This window comes from Thamnophis sirtalis, unplaced genomic scaffold (genome assembly GCF_051295495.1).
Source record: "Thamnophis sirtalis isolate CommonGarterSnake01/CBP01778 unplaced genomic scaffold, rThaSir2_p1.2 scaffold_8, whole genome shotgun sequence".
Taxonomy (NCBI): Eukaryota; Metazoa; Chordata; class Lepidosauria; order Squamata; family Natricidae; genus Thamnophis; species Thamnophis sirtalis.
The window spans coordinates 54932821-54948681 of NW_028261388.1; the positions used below are offsets into that span (position 1 = coordinate 54932821).

The 15861-nt window shown below is 36.1% G+C and overlaps 1 protein-coding gene across 1 annotated transcript in view; it reads right to left on the reverse strand.

Annotated features, from left to right (window-relative positions):
- The window catches only part of TMPRSS3 (transmembrane serine protease 3), a 45873-nt gene extending 31545 nt beyond the window's left edge, over window positions 1-14328 (reverse strand). The window contains exons 1-10 of the mRNA XM_087722114.1: window positions 14311-14328; window positions 12734-12878; window positions 11107-11214; window positions 9723-9839; window positions 8777-8900; window positions 8093-8218; window positions 7011-7054; window positions 6438-6603; window positions 4942-5111; window positions 655-750 (exon numbers count right to left, since the gene is read on the reverse strand). Coding sequence (XP_087578240.1) covers window positions 655-750; window positions 4942-5111; window positions 6438-6603; window positions 7011-7054; window positions 8093-8218; window positions 8777-8900; window positions 9723-9839; window positions 11107-11214; window positions 12734-12878; window positions 14311-14328 — 1114 coding nt within the window. The remainder of the gene's footprint in view (window positions 1-654; window positions 751-4941; window positions 5112-6437; window positions 6604-7010; window positions 7055-8092; window positions 8219-8776; window positions 8901-9722; window positions 9840-11106; window positions 11215-12733; window positions 12879-14310) is intronic.
- Between the last annotated feature and the right edge of the window lie 1533 nt (window positions 14329-15861).

The following is a 15861-nucleotide window of genomic DNA, read 5'->3' on the forward strand; positions in this document are numbered from 1 at the left end:
CTCCTGCAGTCTTTTACCTTAGATAAAGCAGGAGACAGGAGATGATCTTCACATTTCTAGCTATTTATTTGTTGGTAGAGGTACTCCTCAACTTACAGCAGCTCATTTAGTGACCGTTCAAAGTTACAACAGCACTGAAAAAAGTGATTTATGACCATTTTTCACATTATGACCATTGCAGCATCCCGATGGTCATGTGATTTGGATGCCTGACAACTGACTCACATTTATGACGGTTGCAGTGTCCCAGAGTCTTATGATCCCCTTTTGCGACCTTCTGACAAGCAAAATCAATAGAGAAACCAGAGACACTTAACAACCGTGTTAGTAATTTAAGATTGCAGTGATTCACTTAATAAAAGTGACAAGAAAAGTCATAAAATGGGGCAAAACTCACTTAACAGATTTCTCACTTAGCAACGTAAATTTTGGGCTCAATTATGGTTGTAAGTTAAGGATTACCTGTACACAAAGCAATAACAGCTCATAGTAATTTTATTTCTATTTTGTGTTCATAAATTTATTTTCTCTTTTAGAAATAAAGGGTTAGGGTTTATTGAGAAGCTTATAGAAAGATATTTATGAGAATGTCTTGAATTAATTTTTCACATGTGACAGTTTGTTTGAGAAAATTTCAAAGACTTAAATGAATACCTCCTTCTTCTGTCGCTCCCCATCCTGATATCCAGCACATTTTTCCTTCTGGAAAATGTTCTCCAAAATTAGGAAGGCAAATTGGCTCTATAAGACCTGTTTAAGCAAACAACATCCACTCTGAGATCACAGCCCTCATCTTTTTTCTAAAGATTCAGAACTTTTAAAAAATTAAATACAGATTTTTTTTATACTTCTTTTGTAAAACTACAGCATTGGGAGATTATAGAGGATTGGAAAAGTGACAAGAGACTTCCTATTATTGAATTGAGCATCCAGTTTTTAAATTATTTGAATTAAAAATCCAATTCTGAATCTACAGAAATCCATAACCCGTAAAATAATAATAACAACAATATCTTTAACACCATTAAAAAACATCTGCCTAGCCCAGATCCTTGGGAAGCACTTGAAGGTAGAATAGAAATGCCAAATCCATTCTAAACATCTGGCTGATTGTGCCATAACATACAACAATGATAAAACAGTATAACTTAATAAAATAAAACCATTTCACTGAACATGATGAAAGAGTAAAATATAAAATGATACTATTAATGGGGGAAAATGAGTCTGCATACTTTGCATAACTTCTAAAATCTGGATATATTTTTTTTGCAGAGTTGGAAGGGACCTTGGAGGTCTTCTAGTCCAGCCCCCTGCCTAGACAGGAAACCCTATACCATTTCAGACAAATGGCTCTCCAACATCTTCTTAAAGACTTCCAGTGTTGGGGCATTCACAACTTCTGGAGGCAAGCTGTTTTACTGATTAATTCTGTCAGGAAATTTCTCCTCAGTTCTAAGTTGCTTCTCTCCTTGATTGCTTTTTGATCTACCCTCAGATGCCCTGGAGAATAGTTTGACTCCCTCTTCTTTGTGGCAACCCCTGACATATTGGAACACTGCTATCATGTCTCCCCTAGTCCTTCTTTTCATTAAAGTAGACATACCCAGTTCCTGCAACCATTCTTCATATGTTTTAGCCTCCAGTTCCCTAATCATCTTTGTTGCTCTTCTCTGTACTCTTTCTAGAGTCTCCACATCTTTTTTTACATCGTGGCAACCAAAACTGAATGCAGTATTCCAAATGCGGCCTTACCAAGGCATTATAAAGTGGTATTAACTCTTCACGTGATCTTGATTCTATCCCTCTGTTTATGTAGCCTAGAACTGTGTTGGCTTTTTTGGCAGCTGCTGCACACTGCTGGCTCATATTTAAATGGTTGTCCACTAGATTCCAAGATCCCTCTCACAGTTGAGCAAGGTACCATCTATAAAGTATCTGTGCATTTCATTTTTCTTGCCTAAATATAGAATCTTACTCTTTTCACCATTGAATTTCTTTTTATTAGATAGTGCCCAATGTTCAAGTTTGTCAAGATCCTTCTGTATCTTAAGCCTATCATTTGGAGTGTTGGCTAATCCTGCCAGTTTGGTGTCATCTGAAAATTTGATGAGTTCCCCATTTATTCCCTCATCCAAATCATTGATGAAGATGTTGAAGTGTACTGGGCCTAAAACAAATCCTTGGGGTACTCCACTGCATACCTCCCTCCATGTAGATGCAGTTCCATTGAGGACTACATATTGAGTGCGGTTGGTCAGCCAGTTACGAATCCATTTGGTGGTGATGCTGTCTTGCCCACATTTTTCTACTTTATCTAGTAGTAGGTTATGGTCTACTTTATCAAATGGCTTACTGAAGTCCAAGTAAATTATATCAACGGCATTCCTCTGGTCCACTAATTTTGTCACTTTGTCAAAGAATGCAATAAGATTAGTCTGAGATTATCTGTTTTTGACGAACCCATGTTGGCTTTTGGCTATTACTTTGTTTACTTCTAGGTGTTCGCTAATTCATTGCTTGATTATCTTTTCCAGAATCTTCCCTAGTATTGAGGTCAGGCTGATAGGTCTGTAGTTTCCTGGATCTATTTTTTTCCCTTTTTTGAAGATGGGAACCACATCAGCTCTTTTCCAGTCCCTGGCAGTTCCCCGGTGCTCCAGGATCCCCGAAAGATATAGTTCAGTGGTTCTGAAATCTCGTCTGCCAGTTCCTTGGGTGTAATCCATCCGGTCCTGGTGATTTGAACTTGTCTAGGGTAGACAGGTACTCACTTACCATTTTCTTCCCTATTTCAACTCGTGTTCCTAATCTGATTTTTGTGGTGCTGTTTTTGATAGGTTGGACTGTGTTTTCCCTTTGTGTAAAGACATATGCAAAAATGAGTTAAATAGTTCTGTTTTCTCCTTGTTGCTTGTCACCTTCTTTCCACTTTCTCCCAACAATGGACCAATTGTTTCCTTAACTTTTTTCTTGTTTTTAACGTTGGAAGAAGTTTTTTTTGTTATTTTTTACTTTTGTGGTAAGCCTTTCTTCATTGTGAGCCTTAGCTTTCCTCACTTCATCTTTACAGGCTCGGGCTATTTGCTGATATTCTGCCTTAGTTATATCCCCCTCTTTCCACTTTTTATACTTATCTTTTTTTGTCTTTCAATTTGTCAGAGTTCTTTATGCAGCCATGCTGGTTTCTTTTGGTAGCTGTTATTTTTCTTCTTCATTGGTATTGTGCTAGAATGGGCTTTTGTAATCTCATTTTTCAAAATTTCCCAAACTTCTTGAGTTGTTTTTCCCTTGAGGATTCTCATCCATGGAATTCTTCCCAAGCTCTCTCTAAGTTTATTGAAATTAGCTCTCTTAAAGTCCAAGACTCTAGTTTGACTTTGTTCTACTATTTGTGTTTGCATAATGTTGAATTCCAATATTGCATGGTCACTTGCCCCCAGGGTTCCTGTGGCTTCAACACCTTCTATCATTTCCTCTCTGTTAGTGAGAATTAAGTCCAATATGGCTGATTCCCTTGTTCCCTTCTCTACTTTTTGGGGAACAAAGTTGTCTGCTAGGTTTGTTGGATCTTCCACTTGGTGCAGAGTTTGTTTCCCAGTTGATGTCAGGGTAATTAAAATCCCCCATTACTATTGTGGTGTGCTTCCTACATACCTTAGTTAGCTGACTAGCAAAAAGTTCATCGACTTCCTCTGCTTGGTTGGGTGGCCTGTAGTATAGACCTATGACAATGTCATATCCCCCTCCCCTTTAATATTGACCCAAATGCATTCAAGATAGTTCTCATCATTGTTCAAAATGGCTGTTTAGAACCGGTTCCAGCTCCTTCCCCCCATCCATCTGCACATCATCAAGATGAAAAGCGAGGGGAGGAATTCTAGGAGTTGAAGTCCACAAGTCTTAAAGCTGTCAAGTTTGAACATCCCAGAGTTTTTTTTCTAAAGGGTTAGGGGTGCAAGGGTCTTGTAACTTGACAGCTTTAAGGCTTGTACACTTCAATGCCAGAGTTCCTGAGCCAACATGACTGGAGGAGAAATTCTGGGAGTTGAAGTCCACAAGTCTTAAATCTGTCAAGTTTGAACACCCCTGGGGTTTTTTTCCTAAAGGGTTAGGGGTGCAAGGGTCTTGTAACTTGACAGCTTTAAGACTTGCGTGCTTCAAATGCCAGAGTTTCTGAGCCAGCATTTTGGTTGCTAAGCAAGAGCATTGTTAAGTGAGTGTCACCACATTTTACAAGTTAGCCACGCCCACCAAGCCACATGGCTGGCAAGACACTCCCCCCGGTCACATGGCCAGCAAGCCACTCCCACAAAGCAGGCCACACCTACAAAAGAGGTTCTAAAAAAATTTGAAACCCACCACTGCTTACGATTGAATCACCAACCAGAAGGTGACTTCTCTTTTTGGATTTTATTTTGAAGATATAACAAACTCTCAATCACCAAAAAGTTATCAAAAAAGGAAGAACAAAAGGCATGTTTCTTGGTCTTCTTGGCTTGTCTTCAACTACTCTTAAAATTGTACAGATTATGAAACAGTCTCTCTCTGCAAATTGGGTTTTGGTAGTCTCTCACACAGGGCAGCTATACTGAGATAAGAATCATAACCCACACCTTTCCTTCCTTCCTGTCTACCATAACTGCTTCTGCAAAATGAGCATCAGATCACACATCATCAGAAACCTGCACAGAAGCCTTCTGGAAATGGTTACTCTTCCTTTCCATGGCAAGTACACAGTATTTAAGAGAAATGAAAAGCATAAAAAGACTATTCCAACTTCATACAGGTCTCACCTTCTCATGGTCATAAAATATTCTTCCTAAAAGTGAATGCTAACTCTGTAGCAAATAATACATGTGAGAAATCTAGGTTACCCTTCTCAATATGAATTTTAAATACAAAACAAGAGAAAAAGAAAATCAAGAGAGTCAAAATTACCATTTAGTGCAAGTGGAGTAGCCAGCTTAATCAATGCTATATCATTCTTCATTGTTTTAGGCTTATAATTTTTATGGTATATAATTTTGTCCACTAAGTATGGGTTAACAGGACTTTCTTCCAGGATTACTAAACCCACATGAACACTCCACGCTCCTGGTAGGTACAAACTGTTTCAGCGAAAACATTACAAATAAAAAGAAATTCAACATTTAAACATTTAAATATCTTTCAACATTTAAAATTGGATGTGTGTAGAGTATTGAACTTTATGTTCAATAAGTTTTGATGTATAAGATTTCATTTCCAAATATATAGAATCATATGAATCATATATCTTATATATCATATCATATCACCGTGGCATTCACTTAATCACCATGGCATTTACTTAAGCAATGCCACAAAAAATGATGAAAAATAAGGTCTGGTCATGTGATGCCTCAGCTTACAACTGCAAAGACTTATGACCATAATTCCAAATTCAATTACAGTTGTAAATCAAGGACTGCTTGTATAAACTTCTGCAAGTGGTGTCAGCAGAAGTCTTATATTGTATTTTCCATCATCATCACCTTTTCATAGCAATATTCAGGGACATTTTGGCAAATAATTCCATTCTCCTGATCAGTTCCAGAATTCAAATTAAAACATCAAAATCATGTTTGAAGATGATCCCAAAGGTGCTTTTTCAAGAGGCAACTGGACTTTCTTTGTTTTTTCCTTGAAGACGTTTCATTTCTCATCCAAAAAGCTTCTTCACTTCTGATGTCTTTGAAATGCATTTGAGGAAAAACAAAGAACGTTGCTCTTGAAAAAGCATCTCTGGGAAAACCATGACCTGGATGACTGAGAATCTTCATAGACATCGTGCTTGAAGATAGCCACTGAAATATAACTCAGAGTGATTCTGTAAGAAAAATAGAAAGAAAATATAAGGTTTCTATTGGCAATGTTGCAGAAGTTTACAGCTTGAGCACAAAACCAAATTGATATTTCCTATGTAATATGAAATTATAATTGCATCATTTTGTTAAGATGACTTTGTATCATATTTATTCACTTTTTAAAAGTTTTTTATAGCCCACATCCAGCCATTCAGGCCCAACCAGGATAAGGTGGCGATAATTAGTTGCCTCTATATCACACCAGCATTTTGGAAAACAATCAAGGAAAGTTGATTTCCATATCATTGCTGTAATGAAAAGTGCATATAACTAAAATATACAGATGATAAATATTAATGTTTTGCTGCTCTTGTGATGCCAAATGTGAAGCAGCATAGTCAGGTTAAAAAAACAATAGAGGGACTACCTTTTCAGAAAATGGCAAACATGTATATAGGCTGAACCCATGAAGACCAGAAAGATAAAACTCAGACAATATCCAGTGAGAGAGTTCATATGGATGCATTTTGAAACAAGGAAATTGGAACAGGAAACTGGAGATAACATCACAAAATGTGTAGAAAATAGTATTCTAGATGGGATGCTTACTCATAAACACAGTGGGCTGCTGTAACAATCCACCGTGGGGTAATGACTGACCCCCCACACAAATGATATCCTTGAAACTGAAGGCTGGCTTGCCATGGCCATTGCTGGAGCAGGGACACATTTCCACCGACAATACGTGGGGAGTACCAAATTCTGGTACCACATGCTGGCAGAATGAAAAAATAAAATCACTGGCATATGCCGGTCACTATAAAATGCTGATTCTTAATTTATCTAATAGAAAAGATTAAATCTTTCTAGTTCTGAATAATCCTGAATTGGATGATTTAGATATTATTTATGTAAATAGTTGTTGCTGTTATCCTTATTTTGTCCTTATCATTTTAGGTGACTGCAGTTATACCAAACATGCTACCACCAGAAGGTTCTCCTCCATAAGTTTCACAGAAATTAATTGAAACTGATAATCTTCTTTTGTATAGCTGCCCTTCATTCAAACTAAACTTGCACATAATGATTTTTTCCAGTCTTTATACTTGAACATTTGCATTCTTCCCTAGTTCATGTGAGGAAATTGGGTTAACATTCTATACCATTTTCCAAATCACTTACCTAAACATTTTAAGACAATTACATTGCCTGAAATACATTCTTCTCTGAAATAGAAAAAAGTAAAGTCTATTACTTGTTCTTCCCTGCCAGCTTTATTCATCAAAATACCATTTGTTTAGTCTATAAGTTTAAACCAGCCTTCCTAAATTCATCCCTTCCAAATGTATTAGGACTACAACTCTCAGAATTCCCAGATAGCTTTCATTATGTTGGCTGGAAATTCTAAGAGTTGCCATCTTTCTTTCTCTTTCTTTCTTTCTTTCTTTCTTTCTTTCTTTCTTTCTTTCTTTCTTTCTTTCTTTCTTTCTTTTCTTCCTTCCTTCCTTCCTTCCTTCCTTTTCATATTTCTTAATTGCCCATCTCCCTTGGAGATAGACTCAAAATACATTTGAAAGGGACTAGATTGGCAATGATTGGTTTAACAAGAAAGATTATTGGCTCAATCTTGTAAATATTTTGTCAGCATAGTCTTCACCAACAGCAATATGAGTTCATCACTGGAAGTCTGAATTTCCATATATATTTCCACATAGATATATGGAAAGAGATACTTAATTTAATATATGAGCACTTCCTTTCCATATTAAAGACCCAATAGGGTAAAATGGAATCTCTCAGATGTAAATTATTTGGTGTTCTGATCCTAAGAATGTCCAGATCATGAATAAACTATATACATGATTTTGAATATGAGAGAGGTCACATTACTTTACATGGACATGTATTACAATTAACTCCAGGAAGAGACTGGCCATTTTAATAAACTCATTGCTACTTGTCCCCTGCAAAGGCTTAGGAATGAGAATTGAAATGAATTAGGAGTTTAATTTTAGTTGTTCTATTCAATTGAAGACGGGAAAGCATTTTAAATCAATGAACATTTCCTTTAGAACAGGAATCAATGCATATTACCAATTTGCCAATTGAGAAATGGTGAAGGACCAGTAACACATGGCATCTTATCTAACAGCATTATGTGATGGTTCATACATGCAGATAATATAGGTTTAAATTCTGCAGTTCCATGGAAGCCCATGGAGCCCGTTTGCATGTCTTTCTGAAGCTAAGTATCTGAAACATACCGTAAATCAGTAGCATTTTGTGGTGATGTGAGTTGATCAGCTGATAACCAACGATTTGCAGTAACAAAATATTTCTGGAATTCATTCTCAATGGCAGCCACTGGGAAGCCAGATGAACTTACAAAACTGTAGAAGGTAAGAATTAACCAATATGTTCCAGTACAATCTTTGTTTAACTCTTATGTATATTTAAGACTTTTTATATTACCTCATTTTTTAAATCTGGGATAGACTATAAAACAAATCTAATGCAGAATAGCAAATTTACAACCTCCTCAGAAAGCTGGAGTTTCATTCTTATCAGCATCCCCAGCATCTTCTCCATATATTACAGCATCAGCATCCAATTCTTCCTTTTGCAGCACAACAACTACTTTATAGTGTCCCCTACTCTGCATAATTGTAAACATTGCAAAGAGAAGACCTATCTCTCCAGTGCCATATAGTGTCTAAAATTCCTGGCAGATTTGACATAATTGTCAGCAACACCAAGCCTGTTGCATTTTAGCAAAGTTTTTCTTTGGAATATCTTCGAAAATTGTGTTGTTGCTTATCAAAATCAGTGATTAAAAAAGAAGCACCAAACGCAAAAGCTAATTCACTATATAGTATAGCAAAAACTTTCAAACTACATCTTGACTCATTTTGTTTCCATTGTGACTTTACAAAATTGCTAAGTAATACCTTGAAAATCCTAAGTATTTACATGTAACATTCCCATAGTTGTCTTTCCAGCCATCGGAACACACAGTCCGCCAGGTTCCGAAACTGAACACCTGCAGCACAGCCCTTTTGCCGCTCAGTCTGACTAAGGAGACACAAAAAAAGTCACCAGGTGTTTAATAATAATTATTGTAAGGACAGGACAACTGCAGCGGCTAAGTGCTTCTTGCTTTTCTCTCTTTACACTATTTGGGTAAGACCTCCAGTAGACTAGTTCAGGAAGTAAAATATAATACTGTGCATAACTTTATTATGTGATTTTTTAAAGAAGTTTTTGCAATCAATGCTGCTTCTGGAATAAATGAACCTTCTTAACATTTGTCACCCCTTTGTGGCAAGCTGGATGAAGGAAACAGGCTCCACAACTAATATTGGAATACTACTTTATTAATAAATAACAGAAACTTGAAAATATACAGTAGCTACTTTATTCCTCCTTTCCTTTTAAACTCAAGAGAGTAAAGAAAAAGTGGACTCAGTTTTTTATAATGTTTTCTTCCTGTCTTGAACTTAAATCACTTTGCCTTCACATAGTTTCTTCAAGGTCATCTCAACAGCTCTTTCCACCATTGTATAAAATGGTAGGTTTTCTGCACAAGCTCAGTTAAAATTGTAGTTTCTGATGAGTGCACAATAAAGAAATGTATTCATATTGGCAGGAATGTTAAATTCTTAAAATTAAAAAAAAGACTCACTGAGAAGGAAACATTGTATGCATTTTATTATTTCCTTCACAAAAGGGTCCCCTGGAGCTAATACTTTTCTCCTTTTAGTAATGTGGAATATTATCTACAGCTCAAAACTTAATATGGAAATTTCTATATGTTGGCGTAGTCATTCTTTTTCACTTCAAAACAATCCTTGATGGGAAATAGCACATAACATCCATAATAAAACTGAATGTTACCACATCTGTACTCATCTTCTCCGTCTTTGCAATTGAAGACGCCATCACACCTTGCTGTTTGATCAATACATTTAAAGGAAGATCGGCACTGAAACCTCCCGTTGCAATTGAAATAAACTGAAAAAAGCATATTGTATTAAATCGACACAAGATCGAGATTTATTTTAAAAAGTACAAGGAAAGAGATGCATAAGGAAGAAATAAAAAAGGGTACATTGACGAATCATCTGTGGTTACAAATGTTATTATGCTGTTCATTCAAAATACCATCTACAATGAAACAGCAACATTTTGATATTCGATTGGCCCTCACAAATTGGAACAGGAATTATGTGCGCAACCTCCCTCTCTTTCTCTGAACATTGGAAAGAAGGAAATGTTATAATTGTTTTGCGATGGAAGCTAAAATAGAAACCCATTCCTTTCTCTAACTTTCTCCATCCAGAGTCTCCTTCTTTCCCATTTGCTTTTCCTCCACGCCCTCATACAGCAACAAAAATCAGCTATATAATGTGAAATGGCTAACACTCAGTCACTGTCAATAAAAAATGTTTACATAGACATTTGTGAGCCTGTCTATTGTTCCCCATATGTTTTATAACCCCATATGTTATACAAAAATGTTTACATAGAAATTTGTGAGCCTGTCTATTGTCCCCCATATGTTTCTATACTGAAAGCTTTTTGTGAACCATAAATCTTGGTTAATTATTTTCCCCTAGTTTTTCTTAGTTTATGGTAGCTCTTAAAATGAGACACTATTCCATAAGAAAATAGAGACTGAGGAAAATCCAGTGCCACTTCAACTTTGCTGATACTTAGATAAATAAAGGTGGTATTATGTGTAGTCAATGTGACTGCATGCCCCCCAAAAGGTAATCTATGTATGTTGACTTTTGTATAGCAATAGAAATGATTGAAAGCTTAGCGAACTTTCAGGTGCTTGACTTTGTGAAAGAAAGCTAGCAGGTACCTGAAATACTTAGGAAAAGTGAGAGTACAACAAAATGATATAATGGGTCTCAAGAAGGATTTGACTCTCTGCAATAACCTTTTTTCCCAGGGCTGAGGGTTGCATTTCAAAGTAGCTGAACTTCAGTTTCCATGATCTCCCAGGCAATTTGTACTTTGGCCAGGTTTCCTGGGAATCATTGAGGAATGAAGTCCAACATTTCTGGAGCGCATCAAGATGGGGGAAGACCAGACTACACCTATTAGTGACTGTCTTACTTTACAAAGCTCATGAGAGGTTTTTTATTAGCATTACTTCAACAGCAATAATTCAAGATGCAACTTTTAGTATCCAATTTATATTATTCTTGGTGGGAGAGTCATGAAAAATGCAAACTGTTAACTGAGAACCTAATAAATAATTTGTACTCACCACTCAAGGCAATGGCTGTTGCTATGATTAAAGTGAGAAATAAGGCAAGGATAAAGGCAAGCAGCCTTAGTGGGATTAAAAAATGGCACCGAGGTGCTGCGATCTCCTCTGGGAATCAAACAGAAAAGTGAGAAATAAAAATGTCTACAAAGGCATGCAATTATAAGATTTTACTGTATAACAAAATAATATTTTAAAAGATCCAAGTTTCCTTCATATGAATTTACATGAAAAAGCTTGAAACATATTTCTAAAAGGAAAAGTTTTTGTTGATGATGAGAAGGAGCCTGATAGCATCTTTTAACAGTAAATTTTATTAAAAGGCATGTATAGAGTGGTGAAATTGGTATAGGATTTCAAGTTGGGATAAGAATTATTCAGATTACAAGCACCTCTTCAAAATACCAATTGTAATATGTTGAAAAAGCCACTCTTAAGGCATTTCAAAATACTCTTTTGATGTATGTGAGCTCCACAGCCTCTCACTCTGTGGTATGGCTTCTTTCTTCCAAAACAGTAACCCTGGGATCTTTAACCTAAAGTGTCCTGGGATTACCTTTGTCCTTATTTGAACCCTGATATCAAATTTGTGTTCATTAGTTCTTTGTCTCAAGATTTGTCTATTGTAGAATCAGAATGGCATTGCTGGTGGACAATGGCATATATCCCATTAGAGAAAGAACATATGAAGATAGTGTGTAAAGTTGCTGGAGCTTATGATGATGCTGTTGATATAAATGTGTGAGGAAAGTAGATGCTTGGTTTTGTTGCAAGGCTTAATGTTGCAGGATTAATATCTTCACAGGCACCCTCTGACTTTTGGATACTATACACTGACATGAGTTTCTTTCTATAGTATTTTTAACAGTATGTCATTCTCACCTCCCACCAATATTTTATTTCTAAACAAAGTATGTATGATTTAATTTTGAAAAGTTGTGACAGAAAACAGATTAGAGTGAATTGTATAATCCAGAACATTCTCAGAAACAGGAACAAAAAATGAATTTACATATGATGGAACTTTTGAATATTCATAAAATGGCTATCATGAATTTCAAAATATTCATTTATTAAAAGAAAGCAAGCGAAAAGAAAAAAAGCATTTAAATAATCTTAAAACAACCAAGAGTTTAAGTACAGAACAATGGTGGAGAGACGACCCCAAATTTACATCATGGTTGTGTCCCCAAAACAAATTGTCATGCTTGTTTTGTAGAAGACTTATTCCAACAAAGATGCTACTACCCATTTTTAACTTGACAGGTTTGAAAACTATATTGACTGTTGATAGGCAGAACTCAAGGCACAGATATTCAAGACAGAACTGTCAATAATTGTATTACTATTACTATTATTTCTATTCTTTCATTCAAATTAAGAAAGAAGGGTCCTGAATAGTAATGAATATGTTCACTGATACCATTCTCTTTTTAACTCTATATGTCTTTTCAGTTTTCCTGGTAGCTATCGTTCTTCTAAAAGCTAAAATATGTCAGACATGTTTGCTAAAAGAAACAAAAAACAAACAAACATTACTATAAAAAGGAAGAATACAGGGCTTGAAAAACATTTAGAGAGACAACAACCTATAATGTATTACATCAAAGAATTCTATGCTTCTTACCATTTTCATGTTCACTGTGATCCACATTTGCTTGCTGTATACAGAATATCCTTTTGTAGCAGAAACAAATATTAGAATCTGGCAATTCATCTTCTGCAGCAGAGATAATTTCAGTGGTGTCAAGACTGGAATCTGTTCTTGGGGCCTAGATCAGGATAGGTACAGATGTTGTGAGTCCCATAGTCAACTGCAGCACAGTAAGTTTATCTTATGTATGTTGTGGTGTATGTTGTGGTCTTTTTAATCTATGTTTTTGTGCTTTTAACTTCTATTTTTAAATGTATTGTTGTAAGCCGCCCAGAGTCCTTCGGGATTGGGCGGCCTATAAATTTATTAAACTAAACTAAACTAAACTTATGTTTCAGGATTGTTGGAAGGATTCTGGCTTAGTAATGTATATGAAAACTGAGCATAAACATTAGGTATATGTATATAATAAACCAAATCTCACCCCGGAGTAGATTAATTATGTCCAAATGTTTTAAATATGACCTAATTAAATGCATGCCATTTCTTTTCAAAGTGCTTCTTGAACAAATATCATTTCAGTTTAATATTGTCTGTAGGAACTATAATAGAAATAATGGAAATCGCTGACACAAAGATATATCTGAAATGGGAAGACAAGGGATTTATTATTCATTTTCCCTGTAACTTCTCTTCCTCCTGAAGAAGGTTACATCCTTCAAACCAGCTCCATATTTTTTGACTGGATTTGGAGGAAGTAAGAATGCAGCCTGGTGAAGGAATAACTGTTGAAAATTAGTGCCCTATTCATTACATGGATGAATGTTTTCTGTGGGCAGGCATAATTTATTGTATGTCCCCCAATAATTATATTTTCTCTGGAAACGTATTAATGAAGGAAAAAGATATTCTGCTCATAGCACAATTATAATTCTGCAAAAAAAAAAGAACTGTTAAATAAAACAAGTCCTTAGCACTAACATGATTTCCATTACTATGAACTAGTTATTTTGGTGTGTACATGAAATTTTCATGGGGATAATTCTTCCATTGTGCACATAGAGTTAATGCATTTGTGTACATGTATCCACCTCTGCACATGTGGGTACTATGTAACACACATGACAATTAGTATTGAGCTAGAAGTGAACCTGTTCCTAAATAAATTCATACTCTACCCACAATCCTCACTGATTTGAAAATTGCCCAGTGTTAGAATCTATTGAACTTGTGGTTGAAGAAATCCAGTGGAGAGCTGAATATGCAGCTGGGTTAACAGGTGATAATTTTCCTGCAACTGTCTGGTACTATGGAAATGAATGAAGGTGCTCTTATACCCCTCTCATTTAGTGCATTTGGATTTCAAAGAGTTGTCTACAATCAGAATTAACCAGGTGCATAATCTATTGTATGCTAGACTAATGATTTCTACACCATCATGTGAGTTCAAAAAGACTTGCCCTCATCTGGCTCCTATCTACTTCTCTCTAGGGCGACTTCGTTGAGAGAACAAGCAATAGTCGAAGAAACAAGTTTCCAAAATGTGGCACGCAATGGAAAATAGAAGAAAACATTTTAACCCTCTTTCTTCTTTCCTGGGTTTCACTTACCTGTTCCACTGAACTCATCTTGAAAAGCCTGAATGTTCCCTCTTTTCATTATAAAGGTTTTCTAGTCAAAACTCCCACAGTATTCTTTGCAAATATGTTCACCGACCCTTCAGTAATTGATAGTGGACTCTTTGCACAGATGATCCTATGAGTGGCGTTAATGTAATTCAATCAGACCAAAGATATCAGGTGGCCTAGAATGGCTTTGTTCCAAAGGCCAGGAAGGTAAAAAGGCACCAGTCCTACTAATTAATTGTAACCAAGAGAAGGGAGCATTTGAGGTAGATGCAAATATGTCCAAGAATCTTGGAAACTGTTGCCTTTACTTTTCAGGCAAAACAGTTGAAACTGATCATTTAGTTGATCAGATTGTTTTTAGTAGAAATTCTGCTGATATGATAGCTAATAACATCTAATACATTATTTGTTGGTAAAAATAGCCTCTCAAACAGAGAAGAGCTGTAATTTCAGAGATACTGAAAAGATAGCAGTGGTCAGTAAAAACAAAACACCTGCCTATCATAATCCTATAACAATATCCAGGATCTTTCATGATCTTTTGCAATGCATGTAAATCCTGAGTTTGGACAGGAAATTAAAGAATTATGAAGTATGCATGAAAAGCTTCACACCAATTAAAATATTTAGATAAATGGACAATTGAAATACTGCTAGAGACTGTATGTTTTTTTGTCTTTTGTCCAAAAAAGCCACCTTTTGAGACAATGGGTCTTGCAGAAAAGGACATTTATTATTTGCCTCAGTGGGTGCCAGCAGAAATGTTCAATGACTAAACTGGACAATAAAGAGTGATAATGTTTCTGTTTGCACTACTTCAACAAAAGCTGCAGAACCAAATTGGATAAGTGCTCTATTTTATAGGATGATTATTACATTAGCCCACAAGTATGAGAGACAAGAATAAAGAGATTCTGGTAATCAAAGATGTAGTTTGTTTATCATCTCTCTCTCTCTCTCTCTCTCTCTCTCTCTCTCTCTCTCTCTCTCTCTCTCTCTCTCTCTCTCTATCTATCTATCTATCTATCTATCTATCTATCTATCATCTAAAACATTTATATAGTCACCCATCTTTCAGCCCACTTGGGTGGCTCCCAATAAAAGACCAAAAGATAAATAAAATCACAATAAAACTATAAAGCTAAACACAATTAAAATATTAAAAACAACAAAAATCTTGCACCGTCAGACTTCCAATCTTATCCCAGCACTTCAGGGAAAAGCCAGAACTTTAAAGCTTCACCAAAAGCTAGGAAGGTAGAGGCCTGCCGAATTTCAGGATGCAGAGTGTTGCATAGGGCAAGGGCTGCCATGGAAAAGGCACACTTCCAAGCTCCAATCAGATGGCAATATTTGGGAGAAAGGAGCAGGAGCATGTCCAACCTGATCTGATAAAATGGGTAGGTATCCTTCAGAAAAGGCAGTCCCACAGACAGCCTGGCCCTTACCATATAGGGATTTAAAGGTGATGGCCAGCATCTTGAATTGCACACACACACACACACACAAAACCCTGGAAGCCAGTGCACCTCA